The sequence below is a fragment of the Schizophyllum commune genome (assembly GCF_000143185.2).
Source record: "Schizophyllum commune H4-8 unplaced genomic scaffold SCHCOscaffold_3, whole genome shotgun sequence".
In the NCBI taxonomy this organism is placed as follows: domain Eukaryota; kingdom Fungi; phylum Basidiomycota; class Agaricomycetes; order Agaricales; family Schizophyllaceae; genus Schizophyllum; species Schizophyllum commune.
The window spans coordinates 2,992,250-3,012,666 of record NW_026089540.1 but is presented as its reverse complement, the minus strand read 5'-3'; the positions used below and the strand labels follow the sequence as shown (position 1 = coordinate 3,012,666).

Here is a 20,417-nt window from a genome sequence, read left to right as displayed (position 1 = left end):
GAAGATGAACCCAAATATGCTTCAGTGCGCCCTCTACTCAAGGCGAACCGACTTTAGTCAGAGGCGGGTACAGCAATATGGCGCAGAGCATCCTCAGGGATAATATGAGGGCGCTGCCCCTCGCGCGTCAACTTCTCAACAACCTTCTCGTTGTGTAACATAACCATCTCGTCGAGGTAGAAGTTGTACCTATTGACGACATGAGACCGCGGGAAACACATGATTAGCACCCTCACTCACCGGTACGACGACATGTCCCGCACGATAGCAGCATAGGACCCGTACCACATGAAGTTGATCTCGCAAACTTCACTGTTGAAGCGCCAGGCATCACCTTCGTCGGAAATGAGCTCTGGATAGTTAGCGGGGTTGCAGTGCAGCCCACAATAATTGTCGCTTCGGCTGTGCGCGTGCTGGAGATGGAAGACATCGACGACAAGGCCAACGTCACCAAGGAAATACGTGTCGCCCTTGTTTTCCAGGAATCGACGTAGTTTGCAATTACGATCGTAGAAGATGTAAGACGGCTTTCCGCCTGGGTATTTTGGGGGGAAAGTGCCGCGAAGGATTTGCTGGAAAGATAAGGTCAGAAGGATCATGGTGTGGAAAGGCGGGAAAGGCACCTCAACCCCCGTCTCGGCCTCTGCTCGAAACATGGTAGCGCGGCTCGCTATCACACCGCAGGGGAAAATGGTCACAAATTCGTATTTGGTCCATCTGCGCCGCGTGATAAATTCCTCGCGTCGGCGGCGGTCGCGTCGGACCTCAGGGAGCTCCTCTGGCGTACTGTCAATGACTTCTCCACCCATGACTCGACTGGCCGCAGAGTGCAGGCCGCGGCGCCTCAGATTCTCCAGTGAATGCTTGGTATCCCGCACTACCTTCTCCTCCTCTGCCTTGTGCTCCGTCAGTTCACAAGACAGATGCGAAGGGCGTCTAGGCAGAGAGCAGCGAGCCATAAAGCAGAGCGTTTCTTTGTGACGATGCTCGACACAGAACCGCTTTCGTGGATTCTCCAATGGATTCCTGCAAACGTCGCCGTATGAGCAGCAGGGGTGTCCCATCACGACACCATCGCAAACTACGACGCGGACGTATCCTGGAGCTGATTTCAGCAAGGTAACGAGGATGATGGATAAGCGACGCACGGAGGTGATTTTCAGAATCGCGAAAAAAAGAGGTACATCTGTCGCACGCGTGCGCCCACTGAGGTTGACCTGTGCCTTGAAATCGCACATTCCTGTCGTACAGCGCTTGAGTCAGGCGATCCGCCTGATTACCGGCATGGGGTAGCGATAGTATCTCCCCTTGTCTGTTCTTGTCGCGGAGGAGGGCATGTAGAAAGAAGGCATAGTATACGTGGGGGCCCTGCAACGTCTCCTCCAATGTCGTCCGATTGATGGCCTGGCACCCACCCAAAGCTGCGTTATACGTCTCGGCGATACCGTCAGCCGATGCCCTGTCTTATGTGTCAGCTGGTCAATGTAATTTGCGCAAGAAGACGAACAAGGCGGACCTCTGATGCACCATCTGAGCTTCAAAATGCAGGATAAGATCCCTTTCGAAAACGACAGTTTTTTGCGCCGAAATCCACTTAGGAATTCCGCCATAATACAGGCGTTGAGACCGAGGGTCGCCAGGGCGGTGGACGCTGTAGTTGTGGTGATAAAGGGTATCACACGCTAGGAGAAAATGGGTCAGTACGCGGTTTGGATACGTAAGATCAGAGCAGACCGCGGCAGTATAAACCCTGCTCGAACGCAGGGAGCACCCCGCGGCGGAGGGTGAATATCCTGACCCTCACGGGACCATGTTTGGCGATCAGGCGCTTTCCATGGCATTCATCGGACTGACAAGTGATGTACGGAGGATTGAGGGTTTCTGCGGCAACCATGAAGTCAGGTCCGTGCACACGGAATAGCATATCTTGTTCGTCAAGGTCTGCTGTGTCAAGTTCGGGTAAAATATCGCATATTGCCGCCCAGCATTGCCGCACAGTTTCCTCGTCTTCATCCAATACAGCGGCTAGGAACGATATCGCATTAGGCGGAAGGTCGTGAGGCCCGCCCAAGGTCTGCACAGATAAGCGCCGGCATAGGTCAACAAAAGTTGTGGCTTGCTTCCACGTCCACAGTCTTGACGAGGGTACGGACTGGAAACGGGCTACAGCATCAACGAAGGAGAGCATCCTGGCGGGATGGAGGTCGGAAGCAAAGACACAAAGTTGCCTTTTGCGGATGGCAGTCGGCATTGGCCGGTTTGTGTCGCGCGCGTCTGCTTGGGATCGACGACGTGGCTGTCCGGGTGAAGAGTCTCGCAAGGGCATTGGGAGAGATAGTATTCTATGCATAATAAGGAGAGGAATATATGAGGCTATTCGTATGCGAGCTCAAACTGTCGGATAATATCAATTTGTAAGCGCGTCTTCGTCCGAGGTCAGTAGTACATACGCGGATAGAGGCTGAGCCTGGGCTAAGGGAGGCGAGGCTTTTACTTGCGTCATAGCTAGCTTAGGGTACGCGTTAGTAGGCTTCTCAGGAAGGCTCACGGTACCCATCCTGGCTCGGGCACTAATTGTAATGAACGACCGTTAACCCTGGCGGGGCGCGATGACGCGACGACGAGTGACGAACAAGAATGTTATTCCAAGTGCCACAGTCGGCTGGGCTTCAGGCGGTGACGTGGTACGTGATGGAGCTCCTGGCTCTCGTACAAGATATGCATGTATATAAAAGTCCGTGATAGCGTTGTCCTGCCCAGTACTATATCATATACGTAGCCCTTTACAATCCCCAAGAGACTGGACCTCCAGTAGCAGCGGAGCTGCGGCTTCCCCAAGAATTCCCCGCGAGCGCGATTAAGCAATGCGGTTCACCAGCGCGGCCAGCGGCGGTGGCGGCGACGGAGAACGACGACGCGAAGGACCAGGCAGGGTGCTCGGCGGCGTGTACCCTCGGCGGCGGCGGCGCTTGCGCCTCTCCGTGGCCGCCTCTCCGTCGCGCCCCGGCTCCGACGGGTCGGTCAGCCGATCCGCTAAGGACTTGCGCGGGGAAGACGCCAGCCAGGGCGCGCGTGGCATGAGTATGCGGACCATGGTGTCTAGTGGCAGCGTCGCGGTGCCCTCGCTCATGTCCAAGCGTACTTCGACACCTGACACGTCGACCCCCATCTGCGACAGACGCGGCAGCTCGCTCAAGCTGATGGTCACGGTCCTGGACACGAAGTCGATGCGGGTCTCCAACTGCGACAGCGTGCTCGACGCAGAGACAGACGAAGACGAAGACGACGACGTGCCGGGCTCGGTGGACGGATAGGATGATGGCGGGGGCGGGGTGGCGCCACGCGCTGCGCTAGTTGGTGGCTGCGGGCGCGGTGCACGATAGCGAGGAGTTGGTGGCCGATAACTGGGCTGCGCGGTGAGCGCCTGCCTATCCCACTCCCTTGCGAAGTCTGTTGACTCGCGGTAAAGCGTAAACCAAGGGTACCGCAACACATCGTCGCTCGACGACGCGACCGCCACGTCCTCTTCCCCGACGAGATACAGATGGAAGGCATAGAAGCGACTGTTCGATTTTATATTGCGACGCCCACCCGTCGTCGGGAAAACCCAGGGGTAGCCCGCATATTCCATGGCTAGAAACGCGTCGCGCACGGTGTCGAAGGTGAAGTAGACGTCAAAAGTCGGGCGTTGACCTGTCCGGTCAGGTTCGCCTGTGCCTGCCGACAAGGCGCGAAGGAGTCCCAGCCCGCGCTCGCCCACGGCATCCATGAGGGCCCTAATCGCGTATTCCAGGTCGGCGGCGCTGACCCAGCGGTGAAGGCCACGGACGACCATAGTGTGCGGCAACAAAGGAGAGCCTAGCGCCGGCGCGTCGCCACGCGGTGAGTACCCCATCAAGGCCGAGCCTCCCTTGAGCGCGCGACCATTCCGCTGGACGAAGTCTGCACTATAACGGCCACGCACGATGTAAGGGCTATCCGCCGGGACCATTGACGAGCGCCCAGTCTGCGCGCCGTCGGGTGTCGTGTCCATGGCGTCTTCCCTCCCTTTGCCCTTGTCGCGACTGCCGCTGGGTGAGGGCGCAGGACCTGCGCGCGCGCGAGATGGTGATGGGAGCGGGTCGGTGTTGGTAGTCGAACGAGGCGGGGACAAAGGTGTAGGTGCCGATGTTGGCGCGGCCGGGCCTACTGACGGCGCTCCCGATGGAAAATCGTCGGACGTGTCCATCGCATGATCACCTGCCTGTGTAGCTGAACCTCCTGGATAGAGAGGTAGAGGCTCCTCGTCCTCGGCATCCGTATCCTCATCGATTACTGAAGGTCCGTTGAACTCCTCTGGATTGGCGTACTGCTCGTTCCAGTAGTCGCTAGCCCGGGCATCCAGAGGACTCATCGCAAAGATGTTCCTGGACACCGCGGACCGCGGCGGCAACTGCTCTGGGCCGGGACGTGGCGGCGTGGTCCCTTCCCGCACATGCACACGACGCACTCCACTACCCTCCATCGGATACATCCATCGAGATGGCGAGCGCACGTGCGCCCGTCCGCTATTGCCTGCTAGACCGTAATAGAGCACGTTCGGCGCCGGGAACCCAAACCTCTCTCCGTCGACGACGCCAGGCCAGTTCAAATGAGGCGGGTGCGGAAATACGATGGCTCTCCTGTTCTCGCGGTCCTCGAACGGATAGCCAGTTTTGGCTGCTGAGCGCTTGGAGCCGACGTGACGGGCGACCAGCCGCGTCTGACCTCGAATGTTCACTTCCATCAGCACATAGCGCATTAACCCATTTGTTTGGAATGGTCCTTTCTTTGCCAATGCCTGGACGGCGGGCGGCTGGATATGGTCGACTCGATGTGGGTCGATTGTGACGAATGTCTGTCCGACCGGCTGCACATCGCTCGGGGGCTGCTCGTATCGAACTCCTTCTTCGTCTTCCGACATATCAGCTGCTTGTCCTTGCGGTACTGTCGAATAGCCCGGAGGCGGCATCTCTGCTGGTAGTTGACTGGGGCCGGCGACGTCAGACGCTTCCATATGCGGCGCGGTGGCGTTCACGGCGGCTGCGCGATTGCGCCGTCCACCGGGCAAGTCTTCTGGCATGGGCGCGTTGCTTGGAGTCCGTCTCGGTGTAAGTTCTTCACCCGGGAGGGCCCACCCGTAGCTGGCAGGGTCCGCATTGTCCATCAGCCAGGTATGTTCGATAATCGGCGTAAACGTATTCGAGATTGTATCCGGCGCGGTCGTTGCTATGGACAGCCTCTCGGTGAACGACATCCACTCGGCCGACCAGTCCGCCTGACGAGCATTCATGCCCAGCCAGTTCACATCTACCCCTTCGACGAAGTCGACGAACGCCGACGGGTGCACAAGGTAAGCCGGGTACTGGTTGCGCAGCAGGTACGCGGCTATCTCCTGAGTCAGGCCGTGCAGCCAGCGGCCTTGACGGTTCTCGTTCTTTCGGGCGACCGGACACGACGCGATCATGGTGTCGCAGGCATGCGTGTCGGCCGCGGCTTCGCTGCCCATCGCCGCGTAAGCCTCCAGGGCGAGAGAGACACGCGAGTAAGTCATGCCCAGGTCGACGGCGTCCTCGAAGGTTGAGCATCGCTCCAAGTCGTCGATGGAGGGAGTGTTGGCGTAGCGCGGCCTGGTAGTGCGCAGCTTCTGTACTATTCGGCTATACTGGGCAGTCTCGAGTTGCTGCGTCGCAGCAGCGGTACGTTGCTCAAAGAGAGCACGTCGAGTACGTAGTTCGTTTAGCACCGCGGGGCTAAATTGCCCGTGGTCGGCGCTGGCTTCACAGCTCCAAGTCTGAAAGACAGGGAGTAGCTCCACAATGGGAGCGGCATCATCCTCGCTAGCAGTCAGCATGGCGGCACTCCATATATCACGCTCCCCGAACTGCGGAAAGCGCGAGTAGTCGAACCTTCCCAGAGCGCCATCCACGTGGCGCAGCGTACGCTGGCTGGAGGGCAAAGGCCACGTCAGAGGGTCTGAGAGACTGCGAATTCCGGGATTGTAGGACACAGAGTCGTGATTGGGCGACCATTCTATGTACTGTCGACCGGCGAAGACCACGACGCGGTGACTGCGAACGCGAGTGTCCTCGGGCAGCACGATCGGTAGCCCGTACGATAGTCGGGGCGGCGTTCTGAGTCCGGCGTCGGCGGCCAGACGCTCCGTGCTGAATCGATAGACACGGGGGTTGACGTTAGACGGCGGTGACATAGTCGTTGGACGACGGCGGCGATGGTGGAGGTCGGGAGCCAAACGGGATCAGATTGGCGACATCCATCCTCCCACGGTCACGTTTGTCACGACCGGTCACGGCACGGTTCGTTACTTGGGCAGACCTCTCATGCTCCGATATTCTTGCTTAGGCTCCGGCGCGCTGCGCTACTCGTACTCAGATACCTCATAGTCGCCGCTCGGCTTGTGGCCTACCCAGCGTACTTATATTCGGCGATTCCTTTGGCTATACCGTTTGTTGTTCTGTGAGGCCGAGCCTGATGGTGGACAACATACAACGGGTAGGTGTTTGTATGTATGAATGTCCGTACCGTGACGATCTATTCGTCTGTGCAGACTGTGCGTGCGTATACGAGCGCTGTCTTCTTCATCTTTTACTGGCGTGGGGCACAATCAGCGATCATTGCTGTCCTTTCGCTTGAGTAGCTTATGGCCCAGGAACGTTGCTGCGGATATTCCTGAGATTAACTAAAGGCGATTCTGCGAACTCTTTTTCAAGGTTGACGGTATTCTCGTTCTTCGATCCAGCAATAAACATTGAGCGCAGTCTTCAACCCCGAGAGGGACGCGATGGATGCTGCTCGCCGTTTCTGCTGTTGCAGTTTGACCTGTCCAGTTCATATATCGTATGCGTAGCCCCTTACAAGCATCTTACAGCTAGTACAGGGCTCGGTGGCGAAGTAGTTCTACCTGAACATGATGCCTGAGGTTCGACGACACCACGGTGTTCAATATGCCGCGCAGATTATTCGCCAAGACCTGAACATCCGCTGCACCCACAACGGTACCGTCGTCAGAGGTGCAGTCTACCTCCAGTCGCACAAAAAGTCGGCACGCGAGAGCAAGACTGTCGGCTGCGAAGATGTCAGCAAAGTCATCAGTCGGCCATAAGAAGACGCTCACAATAAGTATTCACGAGATGGTGCATCAGCGCGAACAGATTCATGCCCAAAAGGATGTGGGGATTATACCGTCCACGACGAAGATTGACCCTAGAATATCACGCTAAGTGAGCCGTCCCCGGAGCGGCTACGTGGAGAATATGATGTCCACATACCACTCGCGTACCGCGCGTACTGGCGAAGTCCATCGAATTAACGGAGGAAGGAGGGCTTGAATGGCTTGCCGACTTCCAAGCCGGCATTCAATAGATGCCACGTTGAGGAACGCTACACTGCTTGCCTAGAGGGAAGATGAATGTCGATGCATCTGGCGAGTAACATTGATGGCTTACATCGGCCAGTTTCCGTTGATGCAGGGAGGATCGTGCGGCATAATCCTCGAAGAAGTGCTCAAGGTCTTGGCGAGCAGGGCCGTCCGATGCCCAAGGACTGCAATACGCAGTCAAGAGAGCTGCAAGGATCTGCAAGGATGTGAGCAATCGGCAACTATGACGGCCGGCTAGCCACGCACCCGATACTCGACATCAGGACTGAAGAAAGGACGCTCGAGATACAATTGGCCGATTAGATGGGAAAGCATTTCGCACAGCAAAGCCTTGTTGGGGGTTTCGTCTAGGAAGTCGACAACAACGTTGGTAATTGGAGGAATCTGGAGGAAAACAAATAAGGAGAGGATAAGTTTTGCAAGAGTAGGTGATGCGCACGACCTGGCGTGGAAGGATGAGTTCAAACACATGGGTATGGGAAAGGTGGCTCACTGCAGCGTCGGGGTCTACCTGAAGATCGTGGTACACCTCCAGGATCTTGAATAGCGTGGTCGACGCCAATCGCACAGTGGCAGGCGAAGGTACGGCCACTACGCTGTACTGGAGGTATTCGGCGATGACTTGAGCGGTCTCGCGCTACGACCAGCCCTTGTCAGTATGGATGGGCATGCGCAGTTCGAGATGGCCTACTCACCTCAGCGTACATGATAGCGTCGAGAGTCTGCGCATCGGGAGATCCTCTAGGCAGTGAGGGAAGACGTCGGGTGGGTAACATGAGGGATGGTGGTGGGACGTTACGGTTTAGCGCGAGGGGTTCCGCGGTATATATATGTGGTGTCTGCGATATGCATGCCTGCGTGGAAGGCCCCCGCGATACCGCCCATGTCTGGGCGTTCAGTGGTAGCCTTCGCGACAAGGCTTGACGGCAGCCCTTACCATGGAAGCCGTGACGCCACGATATCCGTTATGTTTGGAAGCAAGTTCAACTCTCGCGAGTTACATCACCCAGGAAGGGGCCAGGAGACTGCCTGAAGGCGCACTACAACCCCATTGATGTGCACTGAGTTAGGACAAACGGCGAGCAATGAGTAAGAGATCAAGGACGGCAAACAGCAACGCGCCCACAGCCGATAATCAAGGCCGCAAAGATGGGCTTGCTGAGCTTCCCCCGTGCCCTAGCACGTCTCCGATGACGAGGAGGATCCTCATCCGGCCACCGTGTGCTATATATTGTCCGACATACAACTTCTCTTCGAGGTTGATGACGGGATGGCGTCGGGGACCTTTGCGAGGCGGAAAACAGAGGCCGCAAGCGCGGGTGCGCTCTGGTCGTTGGATTCGGGATCAGGGAACTCGGGAGGGGACGAATGATGAAGGTATGGGCTTATCGAATGAGAGCGTGTTTGTCCGCTTGGGGAGAGCGGAGCGTGAGCCACGCTGCTTGACGCTGAACATTCGACCTTTCCTTGCTGAATCCGAACACATCCGTGGTGTCGAATCAGGCGCATGCCCCAACACGTTGACGGTCACTCGGCCTGGAGAAGCAATTTTGGAGGGAAATCGGTGCGAGAGACACGTGAAAAGGCGATATAGTCTCAGGATGTATAAGGGGTTTCCTCGCTGCTATCAAGGGGGTCATGACAGTGAGGCGTCGAATGAGATGCTAAGGTAGGACTTCAGCGTGGGCAATGACCCTGAGAGATGAGACAAACCTGGCGCGACTCTGCAGCCTGGTCTTGCGCGGCGCATCGTACAGGAAGGATTGTTGACCTGCTCTGGCAGTCTCCGGGCTGTAGCGTCGTTCCTTGGCTGGACGGTGTAGCCGCTAGGATGATAGAGTGAAGTGACGCAGCTCGTACTAGGCAAGAGCCGTCTTACGATCAAAGATCGATAACCGAATTATGCTAACGGCGATGGCGAGTCGACCGCTATTCCTCCTGAAGAGAGATTGACAGCGCTGTCGAACAGTATCATGCAGTAGTATATTCCGGGAGAGCGAGACCATCTTGCATCGAGGGAGTAATCACGAACAACACTGATGGCCGCGAGGCCAGAACCGGTGGAAATAAGATAATCCACTGAAAATCGCTGGGACAGTGCGTGTCGCGTTGCCGCATTTGAGGCCGACGAGGAACAACTCGGGTTGAACCACTTTATCATGACGATGTGCGAGACAAGCGTCCGACCTATCATCCCACGCCTCTGGCTGGTACGAGGCAACCCTGCGATTCGTGTGAGATGCTCTGACGATCCGCATGCAGCTATCGGAGCAAAAGTGTGACGACATCATACCCGTCGAGTGGCTGGACGTGCCCATGAAGGTCGGAGTGGAGATCAAAGTCTCTGGGCGGGTGGCGAAGGTCAGTATGCTTCATCGAGTAAACTCAGAAACGACAGTCACTCACAATAGATGTTCTCTTCTCTCACCAAAACCAGCGCGGGGAGGACTGCTTAGTGATGACCGCAAAGAACGACGAGGACATTTTCCTGTTTTTCTCCCCTGATGTAAGGAGGTGGAATGCGCTGCTGGCCTTGAATCTGACTTCCCTTGGACCCGTAGTTCTGCAGCACGCTGTCCATCCGGGATACGACGGGGAGAGTCTTCGTTATTGGCTTCACGTTTACCGAGAGAGCCATGTACATCATGAGAGTGAGGGAGAACAGGCTGAATGGGCGCTACAGCATGCCTCCTCCGACACGGGCAAGTACATCTCACGCGTGGGCGTTATCTTAGTGCTGACGTTCCGTGACAGCTGGCGCGGCTCGATACAGGGAAGCTTTGCATCGAGGATTGGGCGAAAGATGTGATGCGGGAGAGAGAGCGGATGGAAAAAAGCCTGTGTCATTCGTCGCGTGGGTAACTGTCCCGGCGGGACGGTGGGGAGGTTTGTTCGTTGGCCATTGGGACATTCTTATTGCATATATCATAAGACTGGATTGGAGTAGTGTCACTAAAATGTACAAGCTTTATGAAGGGGGGGCGGTAATGACTGCAAGCGGCGTGGGCCGAACCTTCAGGCCGAGCGCTGGTCACTGAGTGTCTCGTTAAAGACTGTGAATACCTCAAGCAGGCTGGCGCCGATGCGCGCGGTCACTCTAAGTACGGACAAGCATACAAGATTCGGCAATGATCGGCCATAATAGCTGGATATCAGGAAGCTACTGTAGGCTAGCTGCAGAGCTCGCTCGGTCGACAGTTCGAACCGGAAATGCTAGGAGTCCACGTGGCCTCCGCCCGCCCCACGTGCCTCCGCCAGCCCCACGTGCCTCCGCCGTCTTCCGCCATCATCCGCCGAATTGGCGGACGGCGGATTTGTCGTCCCAAATCTGCAAAGTTCTGTCATATCGTGTGACGATGGCGGCCCGGACATGTTCTCAGGCGGCGTGGGCAATACTGTAATCCCATACTCAACGAATAACTCTCCTACCACTATCTGCGCGCGCAAACCTTCAGCGCTGGAATAGGCCCCCTTTGCTTCCCTGCCAGCCATTGAGAGAGCCCACAAGTTTGTCAACCTTGACTGAAGGGGGGACAGGAAGGGGACTTGTAGAAGCGGGTATGCTCTATCATCGATCGCGTCCAGCGTCCAACCAAACGTTCTGGTTTGCAGTGACTCTCCGCGCCGTCCAATCCCTTGCCCTGTACCTCTACGCCAGCAAACCCATCGTAGCTCTGATCAACACCGCATCGTGCAGGATCAACATGAGCTCTCTCGATCTGATTTGTCGAGCGGACGACGTTATACAAGGCGTGAGCGCTTGCGGGGCAGACCTCCGCCAGCACGCCGAAGGACAGCTCCATTCAATCCAGCCTGGCGCCGATTCCCTCCCTCGCCCCGTCGACTCATACGAGAATGGCCTCTTTCCGATAAACAAGCTGTCCGCAGAGACTCTGTCCATCATTATCGATTTCTATCTCTCGGAGGATACCTTCGTGTATGCCCCGATGGAGGTCAAGTTGCGGTGGTTCATGCATCCCGTCGACCGGGGCCCTTGCGTGCTGTTGCGCGTATGCTCTCTGTGGCGTCGCATCTGCACGACTCGCTTCGCATCGTATTATGCGTCCTTGATTGTGTCCATCTCGCAAGGTACCATCCCACCGCTTCCCGAGGGACGAGAATACGACCCATCCGTTGATGGTGTATTTGTCGGACAATGTTTACGGCACTATCTCGAGCTCTTCAGCAGGGGCTCCTTCGTGCTCACGATGGAACATGGAGCCAGGCGCCCGGCGGTCATTCCACAAGAAGGCCTTCTAGATCCAGCGGTGGAACCGTCACTCGACGTCGCCGATACTATGCTTGCTTCACTTGCCCAGCGTTACCGCGAATTGATCGTGCGACCCTCAAAAGACGAGGTCCTGAAGCATTCTATCCAGACGGCCGCCAATGCGTTGTATACACTGTGGCCTGCGCAGGGGTTGCTACATCGCCTAGAAACACTCTCCATCGACTTTGGAGATATCACTCGTCGCGGTACGAGCCTCCGAAGCAGCGAAGAATGGAGAATATTAGCGCAAACCAAATTATTCGCTCACGCGCCGAAGCTCTGCCGGCTCAAGTTGTGGAGAAGAGCTATTCACGTTTTGGACGCGCATCATCCGCTTGACCTGCCCTCGAAGCAGATCAAGGACTTTTCATGTCAATATTACGAGCCTCGCAGTTGCCTTGCCGCTCTGCTACAATTTCCGTCCCTCACGACTTTGACTCTTCTTAGATATGTCTCATACAAAGCGCACACAGATGCGACCGCCCTTGACCGCCATCGTCTGTGTGTCGATGCTCCCCAAAACACAAGAAACCCGCGTCCAGTCACGACACCCATTCGCCTGGCACATCTATCGCATCTCAGCGTCTTCTGCCAACATGGATGTGTGGATGGCAGCCAGAGGAATTTCTACTACATCGCGGATTTGCTGAAGTATCCGGACGAAATCTTGGACTGGATCTACGCACCCGCGCTCCAACGCCTGCGCATTGGGTTCGCCTCCAACGAGGCGCCATTCGGCAGGCGACCTCTCACTGTCATCCGTACCATTGGCTCCTTTCTCCGCCGGTCCAGGTGCGCCCTCGTCGAGCTGTTCGTGTTCCTCCACACGGAGGAGACCGATGAGCATTGGCTCAAGCTCTTCGGCTGCCTCCCCTCCCTCCGCGAGGTCACCCTTGGCATGTCCTACGGCGTCCGGCTCTCCGCCAAGGTCTTGCGAGCACTCCGGGTCGCGCCCGAGCGCCAACTGCTCCTCCCCCACCTTCGCCGCCTCACGCTTATTACGGACGAGTCGCCCGCCCTCGACATCGAGACATATGCGCTCGCTGAAGCCATCGAGTCCCGCATCGGCGCTCACGAGCGCACAGGTGGCATCGCTGATGATCTGGAGATATTCCAGCTAGCGTGCCAGGGGACGCACCGGTTCGTGTGGGACAAGGAGATGAAGACGCGCATGAAGAGCTGGGTGCGGCAGGGCCTTTGCGTAGGGCTGGCGGTGGTGGACGTGGCCCTGCCGACGGAGTTCATCGATATCAGGGATCAAGGAAATTTCTTGATGGACTGGGAATGGATACGTTATTACGACGACGACGACGAGTAGGATGTTGCACTGCCGTGTAGCACGCTGCCTTACTGGGTTTTACGACTTTTCGAGATCATGATCATACCATTTGCATACTTACGGCTATCCGTGGCACTGGGTTTAGACCCTATGCAGACACACATATATGTTGATTGTACAGTTATTTATGACGACTTGACTTCTGGGCTCGTTCATTTATAGCTTCCCTCCCCTCGGAAGCTCGACGATTTGGTCGAAGCCCGGGTACGGCGGTAGATTGAGCTGGTACCGCTCCGCAAGTGCGCTGTGAAGAACGGTCAGCCAGCGTCCACGCCATTGAATGAGAGCGTCGACGACGTATGGGAGCAATTGTGACAGTGCACCACGGGAGAAGCCAACAGACGCGAGCGAGGGAAGGGATAAGCACTCACCCTGGCACGAAGCGGCCACCTAGGAAGTGACGCCCCTGGAAGAGACGCACGCCCTCCTTCGGCGCCGTCAGACTGATAAGAACGTCTGGCTCCAAGCCGACCTTGCTCCCGCTCTCGGCGTCGTCGTGGACATTGCCTGGAAAGTGGTTAGTTAGTTCACACGTTCCTCGATGTAACGACGTGAAAGGGCTGAACTGTCAGCACTGCAGAAAAGTGCGCTCACCTCCTTCGACATCCCAACCGCTTGGGATATCTACCGACATGACGGGCTTCTTCGACTGCTTGATCAGGCGGAGGACTGCGTCGAAGGGCGAGCGGATGGGCGGTTGGAAGGAGAAGCCGAAGATAGCGTCGAGGACGACGTCGGTATTGTCGAGGGCGGATTTGAGGGTAGCAATGGGGTCTGGATAAAGAGACTTTGTCAGCTTAGAAAAGGTAACGGACGGCAAGCATCATTTTACCAGGTTGCACATTGAGAATTGGGATGTCGTTCACAGTGCATTGATGCTGAAGGCGCTGCGGGAAAGATTAGTGATGCTGCGAGGCGTACTGATGCTCTTGTACCTTGTATATGTCCTTTGACCCAGGCTTGGGCATATAAACAGAAGGACTGTATCCAAACATGCCTGAAGGCATCAACTACTCAGTCAATAATGAACGTCTGATTGCAACTTACGAAGATGGCGAGCGGCCACCAGTCCGTCGCCGCCTGAGCGTTAACGACGTCAGCCGACGTACAAGGAGGAAGTGGTGCGATAGCGTACCCTGGTTGCCTGGCCCGCAGCAAACTAGAACGCGAGGGTACTTGTCATTCTTATACACTGTAGCCAGCGTCTGCGCACAAGCCAGACCAGCAAGCTCCATGAGCTAGAGGATCTTGTATGAATGGGATATCATTCGGGGAGTGTGCTAAGGACAAACCTGGTCTAGACTAAATTGCGATCCCGAAGCGCTCATGAGCTCCTCGTCGATCTAGGTCTCCGCTAAGTCAACGCCGTCGCGACGGCTGCAGGCTGCAGCAGCAAAACATCATACCTGCTGCGCAAGCTTAGATGTGAGGTGGCGGATAGCGGCCATTTCTTAGCGTCAAGGAGTACGCAAAGGTGAGAGTTCAGGACAAGTTGCAGAATGGTCGAGATGCGAGGCGAATCATTGTGACGTAATGCACAAATAGGCGCCCGTCGGAAGGGCGGACCGGTATGTTTAATTCCGTCACATCATTTCGCGACTTGCTTCCGTCCACCACCATAGGACCGTCCGGTCCCCGCTTAGCCTGCTTGACTTCGTGAAAGAATACAAGATCGATTAGCATGACAGAATGCCAGTATCATAAATCCACATGTCCTGGACTCAAGGCCCCCCGTCAGAATGGAACGTCTATCGCTTTGGCAGAGGACCATCATAGCACAAGTACAGCGGCATAAGGTCAGTCTCCTTTTACTGATCTAGGATCTGGCTAAAATTATTGAAGTAGCTCGACTGGTCTCGCATGTCCCTATTTGCCTTCGCAACCTTGTCTTGATCATGCAAAAGCCTAAGATTCAACGCGTCTCGATCGCGTCCCCAGTCAGACATCTCAGGCAGCATGAGTCGATTCGCGCCAGAGTCCCTATTCAATTTCCTATAATATTGCGTGTTGCTGATTTAAGACTTCCTTCTTCCCCGGTTTTACCCAGAATCAGCATGTTTGCCCTCACTCTCCCTTCCTCCCAGCTCGGGCGTGTACTCGCCGGTCGCTACACGCTCGAGAAGACTTTGGGAAAGGGTAGTTTTGGCTCTGTTATTCGCGCGCTGGATCGCGCCACCTCTTCCACCGTCGCCGTTAAGGTGCAGAAGAAGTACACCAAGGATTCCACCATGGAGATCAGGCAGCGCCGTGAACAATCCCTCCACTCAAAGGTCTCCGAACACCCCAACGTCGTCACCTTCCTCCACGCCTTCGAGACCCCCGACGCCGCCTGCATCGTCCTCCAATATGTCCCCGACGGCGACCTCTGCAGCGCCATCGAGAAGCGTTCGTACTACGGCGACGGCCCTCTCATCTCCCACTGCTTCGACCAGCTCCTCGATGCCGTCGCCTTTTGCCACGCCCGCGGCGTCTACCACCGCGACATCAAGCCCGAGAACATCCTCGTCTCTGGGGATCGCCGCACATGGTACCTCACAGACTTCGGGCTCGCGACTCCCAACAGGACGTCTTCCGGCGCCGGCATTGGTACCCACTCATACATGGCCCCCGAAGTGCTTGGTAGCCCCGAGTTCTCTCGCGCAGTCATCTGGAATACCGCCGCAGACGTCTGGGCACTCGGCATCACACTGCTCGCCGTGCTCAACTCCGCATTACCATGGCCGCGCGCCGAGCGCAAGGAGAAGAAGTTTGCGGCATACCTCGCGAATCCGCAGCCGTACCTCGTCAACACCATGCCTATATCCTCCGAGCTCGCTATCCTCCTCTCTGAGGCACTGGCCGTCGATGACTCGAAGCGCATCACAGCACGCGTCTTCGGGCACAAGCTCGTGCAGGTCGAACGCCTCTACAACTCGACCGTGAAAGAGACGGGCACACCAAGCTGGCTCGCCGAAGAGGACACCACCGCGGTCTGGGCGAAGCAGGCTCCTCAACCCAAGCGCCCCTCCCAGCAGCGCCCAGCTCCGCCCCAGAAGATGGTCGCCCCCCAGCCCCGCCGCAACGGCTTCCTTGCCGTACCCAAGCCTCAAGCAGCGCCCCAGGCCCGCCGTAGGTCGCCATCCCCCGTCGGTGCGAGATCTTCATCTCCCGCGGGGCCGAGATCAATATCACCAGCTGGATTGAGATCGACCTCTCCAGCTGGACCGAGGAGAGCGCCGTTGCCGGCTGCCCCGAAGAAGGCCACCACCACGAGCAAGAAGGCGCATCTGCCAGTCACCCCGAGGAAGGCACCCGCAACACGCAAGGTCGTACCCGCACAATCCCCCGCCGGTCCGCGGAAGGCGCGCCCGGCTCCGACACCTATACAAGCACCCATCATGCCAGCCCCGCCAGCCCCTCTTCCCTTCTTTGCCGACTATCGGCGCGCCCCTACCATCAAATATCACGACATCCCTGCAGCCTACCTCGACATCTCAGCCTACATTCGCGCATCAACTACCGACGACATGTACATCCCTACTGCCGTCGACGCGGCTCCTACCCATGCGCCTATCAACGTGCGGCCAAGTCTGGCTCCTATTGTGACTCGCCCCATGCCCTTGCCACCCATGGCCGCCTTCGCAGCTCCTTCGCCAATCGACGCCTATCACCCCATCCTCGATATCGCAGATTACCTCTACGCACCTTCACCCGTCGACCTCGCGCCCTCGCCTACGGAATACGGACCCTCACCCATCTCGGCGACACCTTCTCCCACCCGGAAACGATTCTTGCCCATCCCTCCCCTTCCCACTCCCCCTGCCCTACCCGACCTCGCTTACAATATCTCGACCCACGAAAGCGCGATGCCCGTGACGCCCGGCGCGGAGCGTGATACGATGGACATACCGACGCTGGCGCCGGACCTCAAGAAGCAGCAAGTCATCGCGGAAGCGAAGCGGGCGCTGGCCGTGCCGCCGGAGAGGATTCTGGTCATCCCGGATGGGGCGAAGCAGACGTTGAAGATGCTGGGCGCGCAGCAGGCGACGGTTGTACCACCGCGGGCGGTGAAGCTGGTGCGGAGGGAGGTGGCGCGGGCTGTGCCCTTGAAGGTGGAGGTTTCCGTTTGCTGAGTGACTGTAGCTGGGCTACAGGCGATGGAGGCGCTGGCGCTGGCAGGCGGCTGGTCCGTATCTCGTTTGACTTTTTCATCTCCTCGTTCGCCTCCGCACTCTCTCCCTCTCGCTTTCCTTCTCTTGTCTTGATCTCCTTTTCTCCTTCTCTTCGTTCTTTCTCTTCTTCGTACTCTTTCTCCCTTTCCTTTCCTCTCCTTTCTCTTCTCTTTCTCTTCTCTGCCTCGTCTCTACTCCCTCTCTTTCTCGTTTCTTTCTCCTCTCTTTTTCGTCTCTTTATCCTTTCTTTTTTGTTTCTTCTTTTTCGTCTCTTTCTCGCTCCCTCTCTTCTCTTTTTCTCTCTTCTGACTCTTCCTCCCGTTCTCTCTTTCCCTTTTATCCTCCTTCTTCCTGCCTCTTCTGTTCTTCTCGGCCATTGTCTCTATCTCTCTCTTGTCCTTCGTCTCGTCTCCGGCCCATTTCCTTCTCTCTCTTGGTCGCCTCTCTGCTTCAGTACGTGCCTCGTCATCTCTTGAGATTCCTGTCTTCGTCCTTCACTTCCTTCTTTTCCTTAGGCCTGGCCATTCAAGTTCGTGGCGTTGATCGCTCTTTCACTTACTTGTCCGCTGGCGTCCTTTGCTTGTGTATTGCGCTGGTCGCAGATCTTCAGTGTGCGAGCCGGTTCTGCGAACAGGCGTCGATCGCCTGGGGGTAGCTGAGCGATGGGATGGTGACGACCATCCTCTCGCTCAATTGGTCTATGAGAGGGAGCGAGTGATTTGGCAGGTTCGCCGCCTCGCTCCCTCTCGTAGACCAGCTGCTTCCTTCAGTCTCTGTGGTAGGTTTCGATCCGTTGTGCGGCAAAGCTGGGACTTGGGGCTCCTCTGGTCACTTCCTCCCATTTCCATTCTTGAGCTGGTCTCTGAAGCGTTGATCGCTTTCCCGCTGGTCGGGCTTCGTCACTGGTTGACCTTCGGTGTCCAGGCTGGTCCTGGAAAGGCGTTGATCGCCTTGACATGGGCAGCTGGTCTGCGAGTTTGTTCATGTCTGAGGCTGGACCTCGGATGAGGATGAGACTGGTTCTCATCCGACGGGGCAGCGTCACGGTATTTTTGTGCAAGGCTGGCCTTGTCCTTGGAGGCTGGTCCTCTTTGTATATATTTTCGTGGACTTACTTACCACCATACTACCTACGGATTCGCGCTTTACTTACCAGATCACGGACCACGAACTGTGCATGGACCTGGACAATGGACACTGGCTCAAACTACGGACTTTCTCGGACACTTATCGCGTAGATTACTGTTCGGACTTTGCTATGGATACGCACACACCTCTGGTACGAATGCAATGTTCAACGTATCATCCACCTCCAAGATACGACCAAGAACGCTTGACCAAGAAAAGGCATCACCAAATATTGCGCGAGCCGACTTGAGAAGGAACGCCAGACCAGGTGAATAGTCTGAGCCAGCCCTCATCTCGCCGTCCCTTCATCGGAACCCGCAAGTCAACCACCCATTCGTCGAGTAGAAGCCCGTCACCAGATGCGGCTCCTTGATCAACGCCTGACTTCCCCAGGGGTTCCGCCGAGGTCCAAGAGCCGAATTAAGGGTCGCGCCAGCGTCAATGAATCGTCTTGCATCACCTTCCGCCTCTTCGCGATTGTAAGACTGGTATTCTCGCATCAATACAACATTAGCTGCATGCACAACGACCTCGCACGCACTGTGAACACTGTCGGGATCTTCCTCGCTACGAGCATTTTGATAGTCCCCTCCCATGAATCCCTCGCCTCGTGTGAGCAGCCTGAATTGAAGGCGACAGCGAGGTCGGGAGCTTCGAATGCTGAGCCTTGACGTAGCGCGTAGTCGTGGTAGGTGCGGGTGTAGAGGCGTTGCTGGCGCTTGCGACGAGAGCTTTCGCAGCGGCTGGTGAGCGTGGATCAGCATCGACGGCATACAACTAACGGTGACACTCACGGGCATGTTTCCATGTCAAGCCAATTCTCGGCGGTGGGTAGTTCGGGGCCGCAAAAGGTTATCTGGGATGAACATCAACAAAGTGCGGTGATGAACAGCAGAGGCGAGCGCACCTGCAAGTTTTTCACTTCAGGACACTGGTGCATGATCTCTTCAAACAGCTGTGCATTGATGATTTCTTTCCCAAGAGTCGCGCCCAGGATCTGTGTCCAACATTTAGACTTTCGACTACTGGTTCGAGGAGCGAAGCAACACGCACATGAATACTCAGAGTTTGCTTCCTCGTCCAAGCATCATCCGAGTTCAGATGCTCAAGTGCGTACAAGATCGTCAACGGCATCGACAGGCCGTCCGTCGCGCACCTCAACATCGGACCCAAAGCCATCGACTTCCCCACCGCCTCCGGCGTCGCCGCGTTGATGGACTCCGCCAGGACAGGCCCTACTTCCGATTCCCATGTCGCGTCGTCCGCCAATGGCACCCACTTCTCCTTGGTGCGGTCCGGCGCGTATTGGAAACCCTCGGAATCGCCCGTTGAGTTCAAGAACAGGACATCCAGTCGTATTTGACGATGGAGGGCGCATTGCGTGAGCTCGTTGTGGCCGTCCGGGTCCGGAACTTCGGTGTGGACGCGTCTGGCATCCTGCCAGTGTTCGGGCTTACAGTAGAAGGATAGATGGCAGTCCGGGCAGGACGAAAGGGGGACGGGTTCAGTCTTCTTGTGAGCAGCTTCTGCACGGATAAATGGGTCCGTTCGCGCACTGTATCGATGCGTCAGATTGCGCAGAGAGGACGTGAGTGCTAACGCACCAGGTCATGCACCGCGGCTGCCAGCATACGATGTTACGCTCGGGGATGGTCAGCTCTCTTCCCAAGCGTGTGGATACAAGATGCAGCTCCTTCACGCCCATCTGCCCCGCCATGTAATTCACCCGATCGGCGCTATACGGTGCAATATCCCCATCGCCGAGAGCGTACTGAGACAATACGGTGTAGAACTGTGTATCGCCCTCGGCCTCCCGAAAAGCTTTGCAGAGACCCTTGTGCGTCTTCCAATCCGCCTGAAAGCGACGTACTTAGATCAACGGTAGAGGGCGATCGCAGCCAGGCGCGCGTGCCTTTTGGCATTCAGCAGAACAGTAACGGATGCGACGGCAGCCGGTGCAAATCTTGAGCATCGCGCCCTCTTCGACAGCCTTCATGCATTTGCGACATGCCTGCCCGACGTTGACAGTAACGGGAGGAACACGTTGGATTTTGCCGACTTCGGACATGGTGGATCAGAACAAGACGCGTCGCGCGTGCTCTAACGACCAAA

At 56.7% G+C, this 20,417-nt stretch overlaps 8 protein-coding genes across 8 annotated transcripts; 4 read left to right on the top strand and 4 right to left on the bottom strand.

Moving 5' to 3' along the window:
• Positions 1–53: 53 nt before the first annotated feature.
• Positions 54–6,229, bottom strand: SCHCODRAFT_02597868 (uncharacterized protein; the record flags this gene model as incomplete). Its single annotated transcript, XM_003034002.1, has 6 exons — positions 54–189; positions 241–1,099; positions 1,218–1,459; positions 1,517–1,682; positions 1,750–2,152; positions 2,876–6,229. 6 exons carry the CDS (start codon positions 6,227–6,229, stop codon positions 54–56), a joined length of 5,160 nt encoding a protein of 1,719 aa, XP_003034048.1.
• A 678-nt stretch (positions 6,230–6,907) lies between these two features.
• Positions 6,908–8,193, bottom strand: SCHCODRAFT_01171081 (uncharacterized protein; the record flags this gene model as incomplete). The annotated part of the gene is made up of 7 exons (XM_003034001.2): positions 6,908–7,104; positions 7,154–7,242; positions 7,308–7,432; positions 7,485–7,613; positions 7,664–7,801; positions 7,911–8,054; positions 8,113–8,193. The coding sequence occupies 7 exons, from the start codon at positions 8,191–8,193 to the stop codon at positions 6,908–6,910; spliced, it is 903 nt and encodes a 300-aa protein (XP_003034047.1).
• Positions 8,194–9,576: 1,383 nt separating this feature from the next.
• On the top strand, positions 9,577–10,226 carry SCHCODRAFT_02493704 (uncharacterized protein; the record flags this gene model as incomplete). The annotated part of the gene is made up of 5 exons (XM_003034599.1): positions 9,577–9,627; positions 9,680–9,778; positions 9,855–9,923; positions 9,979–10,068; positions 10,101–10,226. The coding sequence occupies 5 exons, from the start codon at positions 9,577–9,579 to the stop codon at positions 10,224–10,226; spliced, it is 435 nt and encodes a 144-aa protein (XP_003034645.1).
• Positions 10,227–10,847: 621 nt separating this feature from the next.
• On the top strand, positions 10,848–13,005 carry SCHCODRAFT_02745939 (uncharacterized protein; the record flags this gene model as incomplete). The annotated part of the gene is made up of 2 exons (XM_003034598.3): positions 10,848–10,975; positions 11,030–13,005. The coding sequence occupies exon 2, from the start codon at positions 11,122–11,124 to the stop codon at positions 13,003–13,005; it is 1,884 nt and encodes a 627-aa protein (XP_003034644.1). The 5' UTR covers positions 10,848–10,975; positions 11,030–11,121.
• Positions 13,006–13,182: 177 nt separating this feature from the next.
• SCHCODRAFT_02491176 (YjeF N-terminal domain-like protein) lies at positions 13,183–14,474 on the bottom strand (the record flags this gene model as incomplete). The annotated part of the gene is made up of 9 exons (XM_003034000.2): positions 13,183–13,270; positions 13,398–13,533; positions 13,621–13,800; positions 13,859–13,913; positions 13,962–14,023; positions 14,074–14,106; positions 14,162–14,264; positions 14,319–14,369; positions 14,433–14,474. The coding sequence occupies 9 exons, from the start codon at positions 14,472–14,474 to the stop codon at positions 13,183–13,185; spliced, it is 750 nt and encodes a 249-aa protein (XP_003034046.1).
• Positions 14,475–14,921: 447 nt separating this feature from the next.
• On the top strand, positions 14,922–15,856 carry SCHCODRAFT_053061 (Pkinase-domain-containing protein; the record flags this gene model as incomplete). The annotated part of the gene is made up of 1 exon (XM_003034597.2): positions 14,922–15,856. A coding segment is annotated over one exon (935 nt), but the record flags the coding sequence as incomplete, so codon positions are not given.
• On the top strand, positions 15,787–17,253 carry SCHCODRAFT_02205762 (uncharacterized protein). Its single transcript, XM_050342061.1, has one exon. It carries the CDS (start codon positions 15,819–15,821, stop codon positions 17,136–17,138), a length of 1,320 nt encoding a protein of 439 aa, XP_050201854.1. The 5' UTR covers positions 15,787–15,818; the 3' UTR covers positions 17,139–17,253.
• A 1,139-nt stretch (positions 17,254–18,392) lies between these two features.
• On the bottom strand, positions 18,393–20,411 carry SCHCODRAFT_02616608 (uncharacterized protein). Its single transcript, XM_050344768.1, has 7 exons — positions 20,218–20,411; positions 19,910–20,160; positions 19,359–19,860; positions 19,213–19,302; positions 19,100–19,161; positions 18,847–19,048; positions 18,393–18,790 (listed from the first exon to the last, which is right to left on the bottom strand). The coding sequence occupies exons 1-7, from the start codon at positions 20,371–20,373 to the stop codon at positions 18,611–18,613; spliced, it is 1,443 nt and encodes a 480-aa protein (XP_050201853.1). The 5' UTR covers positions 20,374–20,411; the 3' UTR covers positions 18,393–18,610.
• Positions 20,412–20,417: the final 6 nt, after the last annotated feature.

Bases quoted from the DNA above. Each gene is read 5' to 3' on its own strand.
- SCHCODRAFT_02205762 (XM_050342061.1), top strand. From the start codon at position 15,819: ATGCCTATATCCTCCGAGCTCGCTATCCTCCTCTCTGAGGCACTGGCC.
- SCHCODRAFT_02616608 (XM_050344768.1), bottom strand. From the start codon at position 20,373: ATGTCCGAAGTCGGCAAAATCCAACGTGTTCCTCCCGTTACTGTCAAC. The intron at 20,161-20,217 runs GCACGCGCGCCT...CGTCGCTTTCAG, and splicing joins GTTCTGCTGAATGCCAAAAG to GCGGATTGGAAGACGCACAA. The intron at 19,861-19,909 runs GTGCGTTAGCAC...GCATCGATACAG, and splicing joins CAGCCGCGGTGCATGACCTG to TGCGCGAACGGACCCATTTA.